Here is a 10,507-nt window from a genome sequence, read left to right as displayed (position 1 = left end):
TTCAGATGATTAGATGTGATTAAGGCACACAGTGGTCAAAATAAGCTCCAAAAATTGACAGTCAGTGTCAGAAAGCGAACACTTCACATGAAGTCAAAGGAATAGTCTGTGAACATAAACTGGATTGTGTGAAGGCAAGAATCTGGGAAAGGATCCAGACACATTTCTGGTGATTTGAAGGTTCAATCATCGTAAATGGAGGACGTTTGGAACCAGCAGGACTCTTCCTACAGGTGGTTTTCTGCATAAACTGGGCCACCGGATGAAAAGGTCCTTAGTTAAAGAGGAGGCCAAAAATAGGTCACACTGTCAGAGCTTCAGTATTCCTTTGTGGAGCGAGGAGAACCTTACAGAAGAACAACCATCTCTGCAGCAATCTAACAATCGAGTATTATGATAGAGCAGCCAGATGAAAACCTCCCCTTCATAAAAGCCACATGGCAGCTCGGGGAAAACAAGACCTGAAGAACAACATTCTCTGGTCTGATGAGACGAAGATTGAACTAGTTGTGAATGCCAGACATTATGCTTGGAGGAAACCAGGAACCACTCATAAACAGGACAATACCATCCCTAAAGTGTGTCAGTAGGTAACACTGAATCAGAGACCACAATAAATCCTGGTGGCATTCATGATAGTCTAATTTTAGCCCCTCATATTCATTAACTACACTCCCCACATTACTCATATGGACATAAACAACAACATGTTAAAATGATTATGCAGACGACACAGCTGTAATTATGTCACCAGATTTCTAACAACCCTATAAAGTGGAGGTGTTCAATAGGGGTCCGCGACCCATAGGGGGTCAACGGAAGTACTGCATAGGGGTTGCAAAAGTTTTGATTAGACCCCCCCCCTTGCAATTTTTTCCACTAATTGAAATGTGCTTAAATACACATAACATGAATTCAACACACTGTATTAAACAAATAAATGGAGGCAGAAGATGTCTTTCAGTAATCAATGCACACATTCAGCGACACACAGGATCTCTTTTAAGCTGGGCACCGTTTCATTCACAACACCTGTCCCATCAATTAGGAATCAGAATTAGATATACTTTAACAATCCCAGGATGAAATTACCTCCGTTACATTACTCCATCTGACTATAGGACTAGTTTTATATAACACAATTTCATAACATATATATAATTAAGGGGTCCCCGCCCCATCTGGCCTTCAGTTTAGGGGTCCTTGGCCTTGAAAACGTTGAAGACCCCTGTTTTAAAGTGCAAGATAAAAGTATAAAAGCAATCAACGAGTGGATGTGGCAAACCTTTCATGAGCTGAATAAAAACGAAGCTGAGGTGATCTTTTTCTGTATTAAAGCATTGTTCAAAAGTTAATATACAGCTTCAGTTATTACAAATAGAAACTACCAATCAGATTCTAACCTGCAAGTGGTCTAGCCTCGATCAATGCCCCAGGACCTAGAACTGTCAGGCCAATCACAACGCAGAGATGTGTTTTGAATTTCTGGATGCAAAGCAGGCAGGGTTTTTAGGGCGTGACGACAAAGCTGCGTGATGGTGGAGAAAGCACAACAGAGATGGCTACTATTCATGCTACTATTGAACAGTAGCATGAACTGCGGCAGCAGCAGCTTTCAATGGAGCGCTCCATTGAAAGTTAAAAGTTTTCTTTTCTGTTGCTGTTGTTCAATAAAAGTATGTTTTAAGATAATTTGAGGCGAGAATGTTATGCTTTAAAGCGTCACTATATGGCCCATTTACCGATTTAATGCGTAATTAAAAAAACTAATTCCGAAGTTGAGAGGACCGCGGCAACCAGCGGAGCTCCGAAGCTAACGGCAGCCCGTCTGCCGCAGCCTTCTCTCAGCATAGTCGTGTGTGAAGGACCACTGGCTCTTATGGCGATTTTTGACTCAGCTTTGGAATCAGTTTAGGAAGAATTAGATTTGGGGTTTTTGTTGAAACGTCAGCAGGAAGAGGCTCTACGCGCATTCATTTTTAAGAAGGACTTATTCGCCGTTTTACCGACAGGCTGTTTGTTTCCACTCCCCCACCAGCTTTCTGTCGTGCTTACTACATCACAGTCAGTTGTTCTCGTTGATCACAGCCTTGTCCGATAGACACCGACATCGTTTAAAAAACAACAGGTTGTTCTCATCAACAATCTTCCAATGTCTCATTCATCAGGGCCAGACTAAACTACACATTTAATCTCACATTTAGTCTAGTTTATCAGGCTAGCAAGTTCAGCCTTTTATCACCAGGGTCAAAGGACTGATGTTTAAGCAGAAGCTTCAAAAAACCTATAAATGTGTTTGTCTTTAGTAGAATCAATTACTGCAACGGTGTGTTCACAGGTCTGCCAGGTCAGACAGCTGCAAATGATGCAGAATGCTGCGCCTCGTGTCCTCACCAAACCCTCCCCATGGCGCCCTTCTACCATCATGCTATGGGGAGAGTGTTTTTCAGCAGCAGTTACTGGCAGACTGGTCAGGATAGAGTAGGGCTGAACGATTTTAAGAAAAAATTGAAATTGCGATTTTTCTGGCAGAGATTGCGGTTTCGATTTCAACCACGATTTATTTTTTTATCAAATTTCAGTACAAATTAATATATATTTAATAATTATATAACCAATGAATTCAATTAAGATAATGCAAGAATGAAAACTGGTGGCAACATATTTCAAATGCAAGACTGTTTATTCAAGCACCTAAGAAACAAATTATATTATCCAAAAAAGTCAAATAAAATGAGAACCCTCCTTTGTAAACTTTTGCTTCTTTTACATTCATTAACAAAAAATATCAAGCATCAATGGCTCATCAGCATCAAAATAATTGCACTTTTGTAAAATAACGTAGGCTACATAAAAATTACAAAGGGACGGGAGCCCTCTTAAGTAAACTTTTGCTTCTTTTACACTTTTCATTAAAAAAATATTAATGGCTCAGCAGCATCAAAACAATTGCACTTTGTAAAATAACATAAGCTTCATAAAAAATATAACATATAACAACAAAGTTGAGCAAAAATGAAGTCTTACCTTAAAAGAAGTGCAAAATGGCTCAAAGGAGCTAGCTTATGAACATAAACAGAGCAGTTACAGAAATACAACCCCTGTACTTAGAAACCTGTGCTTCTTCAAATAAAGTGGCAAGAGGAATTGAAACATAAAAGGTAGTAAAAAATAACAGTACAATAATAGTATTAAAGTTTAAATTATCCTATATTTTCCTCACAACAAATGATGCCAGAATGGTTAAATTATTTTACATAGTCAGTAAACAAAAGATAAGTAAAAAAGATGAACAAAGTTATGTCCCGGTAAGTGCAAGTAAGGGATTTCAGGATAAGATGAAAAAACAATGTTCCCCTTCATCGCTACATCTCTTTAGAGATTTTTGGCCAGGAAAACCAACATGTCAACCCTTGCTGGCTTCAGACTTGCACGCTGACATGTGACAATATTACCACTGGCACTGAACAGTCTCTCTGATGGTGCACTTGTTGCTGGTATGCAAAGGTACTTACGAGCCAACCTGCTAAGCCAGGGGAAGTTGACATTGTGCACTCTCCACCAGGCCAGTGGATCTTGCTCTCCATCAATGCTAGGAGTTATGAGGTAGTTGTCCAGTTCTGCTTTAATGGTATCCTCCAACTGCATAGTAGAGGAAGCAGGGACCGCCTTGAAAAAGCTGCCCAGTGACCGCTTTCGCTTTGTAGAGGTGGATGGTGGTTCTTCTTCTGTACTGAGTGGCATGGGATGGGTTTTGACACAAGCCCTCTGCTCCTGCAACACACAGTAGAGGCATAATGTTTTGCAATTAGTTGTGATTACTGACATTGATGTTGAAATGTTGCCTTGGTCTTACAGTATAATTCAAAAACATATATAGAAAAAACACAGCTTTTTGTTTTATTTTGAAAGAGTGAAGAAAAAGGACAGCTTACCTTTAGTGCCAACTGCTCCATTTCCATCTTCACTCTGTCTTTCATGAATTGGACATTCTCCTCACTAATGTAGTTGGTCTTAAATCTTGGGTCGAGGAAAGATGCAATGTCCAGGAGTTCCTGGGTCGCTGGGTCACTGTATTTCTCTTCAATGTAGTGGAGAGCTTTTGACTTTATCTCCTTTGTGAGATCTGTGTCTTGGTCAGTTACAGCAAGTGTTGCTGTTCTCAGCAGGTGGAGCACTGGCTTTAGGTAGGATACGCTCACATAGTCCTCACCTGAGAGGGCGTCTGTGAACTCCTGAAGAGGACCGAGAGCATTGTTTACAGATTCAAGCACATCAGTGTCTTGCCAAGTCGGGACCAGGTGCCGCGTCTTCCTGTCTTCAGACAGAACTTGGCACAGTGCCTTGCTCTGTCCCAACACCCTCTCAATCATTTTCTGCCGGGAGCCCCATCGTGTCGGACATTCGGTGACCATTGACTGCTGAGGAAGATTCAGGTCTTCCTGTGCCTGTTTTAGCGCCGCCTTTTTCTTCCAGCTGTGGCTGAAGACTGCTACCAGCTGCTTGCACAGTCCTGTGGCCCGTTTGATGCGTTGGTCATCTTTGACTGCATTTTCTGGGAAAAACATTACATACAGTCAGATAAGCCTACTTCATAACTTTTTTTAACAGCAGACATCAGGTGGTGCTATCACATTAAGTAATTCGCCATACATTAATTTGTAACTGGTGATTAATTTGCAGCAATATGTTTATTCGACAATCCACTAAAACACAACAAACCTTTCAATCTGTAATAAAGTGGCATCAGCCATCCTCATATCTGCTACAAAATACCATTGGCGTCATTTGCTTTTTTTTTTTTTTTATTTATTATTTTTTTGTTTACTAAAGTGTGTCAAAAATAAGCTTAGGGCAGGGGTCTTCAACATTTTCCTGGCCAAGGAACCCAAACTGATGGCGAGATGGAGCAGGGACCCCATAATTATATATATTGTATGAAATTGTGTTATATAAAACTGCTCCTATAGTCACTCTATTACAGATGGAGTGATTTAACAAAATAATTACTCCCTGGGATTATTAAAGTATTTCTGATTCTGATTCCTGCTTGATGGGACAGGTGCTGTGAATGAAATATTGTCTTGAAAGAGCTGTGTCACTGAATGTGAGCATTGATGACTGAAAGACATCTTCTGCCTCCATTTATCTGTGTTAATTCATGTTAATGTGTATTTAAAGACATCTCAATTAATGAAAAAAGTTGCAGGGGGGAATATATAAAAAAGTCTAATCAACCAAAACTTTCGCGACCCCCATGCAGTACCTCCGTAGACCCCCTAGGGGTCGCGCACAACCCTGTTGAAGACCTCCTGCTTAGGGGAAACGGCATTTGTATCTCTCTGTTCCTTGGCATTCCGTAGCTAAACAGAAGCAAGCAGTAGCTTATTGGGAGGTTTCAAAGTTTACTCATGAAAGCGTTTATTTTTATAGGTAGGAGAAACGGTAGCATTGCGCTAACAGTTGGTCAGCTAACAAAAGCGTGAAAACAAACATAGGGTCGCTTTGTCCCCCTCCCCCGCCCTAACTGTGTTTGAGAGACTATGATAACACTAATTCTTACACAGTAAATTTGGACACACACACACACACACACACACTTACCAATTGCAAGATGCAGCCGGTGCCCGAAGCACTGCAGTCTGGTCCACTGATTGAGCTCCATCGCTTTGACCATGTTCGTGGCGTTGTCTGTTGTGATGCAGGTCTGGGCCTCTTCTTTTAGGCCCCAGTTTGCCAAGCACTCTTTAAGCCCAGTTGCAATGTTCTCCCCCGTATGGTCAGTGGGGAAGTATGCTGTCTGCAGGCAGCGGCTTCTCAACTCAAAGTTTGCATTCACGAAATGCACCGTCAAACTCATGTATGGCTCGGTCGTTCTACTTGACCACAGATCCGTAGTTGACGCGTAAAACTCCATGTTTTCCAGCTCATTTAGAACTTTGGCCCTGCATTCTCCGTACAGCTGTGGGATGGCGACTCGGTTAAAGTAGGTGCGGGAGGGTAGAACATACCTCTTGTCCATTGTGCGTAGCAAACTTTTAAAAGCGTCTTTGGTTACTGTGTTTACAGACACCATATCCTTCGATATGTAATTCGTTACGGCAGTGGTAATCTCCTTGTGTCTTCGGCTAGTTCTTTCATAAGGCGTCAAACTGGCAAAGGATGAAGTTATGGTTGGCTGTTTTGCTGAAGTATCACTGCTACTTGATGTTTCAAGGCTCTTTTTCGCCATACAATCCTCATACAAGTTAAGGTGGTGGACTCTCAAGTGACGATGTAAATTGGTGGTATTGCCAGCCGATGTAGCCACTTTCCCACGACATGTTTGGCAAATCACCTGTTTCTGGTGCTCATCAGTGGCCTCAAATCCAAAATACTGCCAAATGACCGACGTGCTGTTTTTCTTTGGTATTAATTTTGTCGGCTCCGCGTCTGCTCCCGCTTCAGCCATCTTGAAATTGAATCTCGAGCTTACGAGCTACACTGAAAACGTCATCTGGTCACGCGCAGCCTTTCAGCTTTCTGATTGGTTCTGGCCGACACAGAGCCTTTTCTGATTGGTAATAGCCGACACAGAGCCTTTCTACATGAGCATGCATTGGAATTATTGAGGAATTATTGGGCTAATATGCACCAAGAAAAACCGCAGCTTTGACATTCCTAAAATCGCGTTGCTTGAGATCGCGGTTTTCGGTCGAAAACGATAGATCGTTCAGCCCTAGGATAGAGGAAAAGATCAATGCTGTAATGTACCGAGATATCCTAGATGAAAACCTACTCAAGAGCACTCTGAACCTCACTCAGCCAATATCTCTAAGGAGTGGCTCAGAATCCCTCTCTCAATGGCCATGCCGGAGTCCAGACTTGAATCCCATCAAAGATTTCTCAAGAGATCTCAAAATAGGTGCAACAAAGTCTCCTGATGGAGCTTCAGATGTACCGTGAAATAGAACAGACCAAAAGATAAGCCTGCTAAGCTTGGGGCATCAAATTAGAAATGACGTTAGGCCAGTGGTACCATCGGGGGTTGGGGGGTGCTATTAACTATAGTTCTACCCATACGTTTCCAGCACCTGAGCTGTCATCCTCTTATAGTTTAACGTGTTAAAAAGGTGGTATAAACTACATTACAAACTCTGGATGACTGCAGAGGGCTGCTACAGGAACCCATCCATCTGAGATGAAATACTTTGGTTATTCTGCTTCTGGATATGGGTCTGTTTGCTTTGTAAACTTTCTATACCTGCTCTCATGTGGTATTTAGCTCACTTTCGGAGACCCACTGCTTACATGTTTGGAGATGTGTGGATCTTTGACTGGAGAAGCGAGGTCCATCATGTTCTAGATCAGACGTGAGCATCAGGCGACTCTTGATCTCCTTAACCATCACAAACATAATGTCTAAATCATGTGGCAAAAAGAAGCTGATCGTCTGCTTAAAGCTTGATGTTTGCAGCTTCTGTTTGATAATGGATAATTTCTTTAATACAAGGCACCAAAGTAAATTCTGGACAGAAATAATAATGCAGGATTTAAATGATTTAATATGGATTAATATGTAATCGTGCAAAGGTAACAGATCCCCTGTTTTACAGTTATCTAAAAATGCACATCACCAGGGTAGGGCTGGGCGATATGGACAAAATACTATATCACGATATGGATTATTTTATATCACGATAACGATATATATCACGATATACCACAACTGATGTTGCATTTTATGTTTTCATAGTCCGTCAGATGGACAGGGTCTAAAAAAATCTTTCATCGCCTATTTTTTACCCATCATCTTGTTTCCTAATATGAGAATCCCAACCCCAAACCAAGAACACCAGTTATGCAATTTGCGGCCATGACAGTGAACAGTATAGAATCTTGGCTATTGCGCTGCAGTAATTAATCATTTAATATTCATTTGTTATTGACATTTTATAAAATTCCAAGGCCAGTTTTTTCTCTTGTCTTTCACTTACCTTGTTTTCCACTAGGAGGCGCCTCGCCTATTTAAGAAGAAATGTGTCTGCACTGGTAATACATTAATTAAAATGCCCACATGTTCTACTGGATAGGAGTGTCAGTGTAGTTAAAAATGTGATCCATCATACGACCTGTACCACAATTATGGGTGTTTCAGTTGTTCTCTTTATTTTTCAGCAGTCACAAGAGAAACGTGCTGCACAGTTTAAAAACATGGAACACAACAGTACTATACAACAAACTATAACAAACAGTACACACTAATACACACAGTATGATTTACTCTAAAGGGGAAAAAGTGAATGCTACAGCACCTTTGTGTGTAAACACAACACTCACAGGTGCAGTAGCCTTCACTTTTCCCCCCTTCAGAATAAATTATAATATCAGTGAGGTCCAGTAATGGATGCGTATGCTGTAAAAGCACACAGTTCATTGGTGTAAGCATATTAGTAAAACCAATAATAGTAAAACTAGCGAACGTACAAAAGTGCATAGCAATGTCAGGCTCATACCTTGGGCGAGCATCACTCCGGTGTGGTCCTCAGGAAAGTACACGGTCTGTAGACACCGAGCGCGGAGGGTCCAGTCCGTGATAAGGATGGTGAGACTCATATAAGGCTGTGTTGCTCTACTCATCCACATGTCCGTAGTCAACGCATAATGCGTCGCACCACTGCGTACCTCTCTCTCCACTTCAGCCCGACAACTAGCATATAAGCCAGGCAGCTCCGCTTTAACGGTAAAATCTTCTTGGGTGTCCATCATTCATTTTTTTTCAAGCCAGAAAGAAATTTCACGGGCTCTCTCCATCAGTAATGTCGCAAACGTATGGTGCAAAGCCGCGTGACGTAAAGCGGTGTAGTGTCGCAAAACCACGTTCTCTACACATTATCTTTTTATTAGGCCCGAGCAGCTCACCGCTGCGAGAGCCTATTGTTCCTGTACCGTTTGTTATTATTATTAGGCCCGAGCAGCTCACCGCTGCGAGAGCCTATTGTTCCTGTATCGTTTGTTATTAGGCCCGAGCAGCTCACCGCTGCGAGAGCCTATTGTTCCTGTATCGTTTGTTATTAGGCCCGAGCAGCTCACCGCTGCGAGAGCCTATTGTTCCTGTATCGTTTGTTATTAGGCCCGAGCAGCTCACCGCTGCGAGAGCCTATTGTTCCTGTATCGTTTGTTATTAGGCCCGAGCAGCTCACCGCTGCGAGAGCCTATTGTTCCTGTATCGTTTGTTATTATTATTATTATTTATTATTTTTCTCCGCGTAAAAGAAACAGCATTTTGGAGGCTTTAGCATGTTCAAAAACTCACCAAACTTGGCAGTAAATTGTCCCCCTAGTGAAATTTACGTATGATAATGGAATCCAAAATGGGCGTGGCCAAATGGCTCTACAGCGCCGCCTAACGTGAGTTGGGGAAAACCGTAAGTCACAGAGATTTGAGATTTGGCAGGTGCATAGATCTCACCAAATCATGAAAAAAGTTACATTATGGGTATGCTCTAAAACCTACAGGAAGTCGGCCATTTTGGCTCAAAGGCCGATTTTTGGCACTTTTTCAATTTTGTTGACGTCGAACTTTCGCGAACTCCTCCTAGGGACGGTGAGCCATCGGCTTCAAACTTGGCATGTATGCAGATAAGGCATGTGAGATCCAAACTTATCAAACTTTTTGAGTTTTCCAGCATTTTAAAGGGGTGTGGCCAGGCCTCGAAGTTGGCGTACTCGCCAACATTTTCAAAATGCAATAACTTTTACATATGAAACTGAAATGACACGAAACCTGGTAGTATTAATCCTCTCTCGGTTCCCAACAAAACTGTATGTTAAAACTGTTACATAATTGAAGCCACGCCCCCTGAGAACCGGAAGTCACGTTTTTTACTTGGAATGGTCCCTCTCTGTCCTACTTGACCTCATCAACCTAAAACTGTGTCAGCAGACAGACAACATGTTGTCCTAACTTCGTTTAAGGCACAGAGAGCTTTAGTCAAATGGTGTTGCCGTGGCGCCATGGCGAAGTGAGGCGTTTCGCCATGAAAATAAGATTGGCTCTCATTTCCTCATTTATAATCAGATCTGCACCAAAATCACAAGAGATGATCCTAGTCCAACTCCAAACAGGAATCCAGAGCAATATTTTGTGGGCGGGGCTTAATTTTCCTACAGCGCCCCCTAGAAATAACAAACTTCAAACCACCAGCCCCAAGCCGTTTTTAGTCCTAGAATATTGAAACTTTGAACACATTTGCACCTCATCAGGCCCTAACTAAAAGCCTCTTGGACCCATGGTCTAAACCCCACCGGAAGTCGGCCATTTTGAATTTCATTTTACTCTGTTGTGAAAGCACTGACCTCTTTTCAAAAAATTGTATAAAATCTGGATTTTATCCAAATGAGCTAAAACTTTCAAAATATGTTCTTTACAAAGCCTGCTGTAAGCTGGTTACAATAGCAAAGCGCTTCTTTAAAGTCCGTCACTCTGATTTTTCAAAAGTTTGCGTTCTCGCCTAATAGTTCGCCA

The 10,507-nt window shown here is 41.9% G+C and overlaps 1 protein-coding gene across 1 annotated transcript; it reads right to left on the bottom strand.

Annotated features, from left to right (window-relative positions):
• Nucleotides 1-2,664: 2,664 nt before the first annotated feature.
• On the bottom strand, nt 2,665-6,655 carry LOC119779302 (E3 SUMO-protein ligase ZBED1-like). Its single transcript, XM_038278899.1, has 3 exons — nt 5,605-6,655; nt 3,936-4,555; nt 2,665-3,774 (listed from the first exon to the last, which is right to left on the bottom strand). Exons 1-3 carry the CDS (start codon nt 6,449-6,451, stop codon nt 3,376-3,378), a joined length of 1,866 nt encoding a protein of 621 aa, XP_038134827.1. The 5' UTR covers nt 6,452-6,655; the 3' UTR covers nt 2,665-3,375.
• Nucleotides 6,656-10,507: the final 3,852 nt, after the last annotated feature.

Source organism: Cyprinodon tularosa, unplaced genomic scaffold, assembly GCF_016077235.1.
Source record: "Cyprinodon tularosa strain WSP-4 unplaced genomic scaffold, ASM1607723v1 ctg145, whole genome shotgun sequence".
Classification (NCBI taxonomy): domain Eukaryota; kingdom Metazoa; phylum Chordata; class Actinopteri; order Cyprinodontiformes; family Cyprinodontidae; genus Cyprinodon; species Cyprinodon tularosa.
This window is presented reverse-complemented; position numbering and strand designations above follow the sequence as displayed.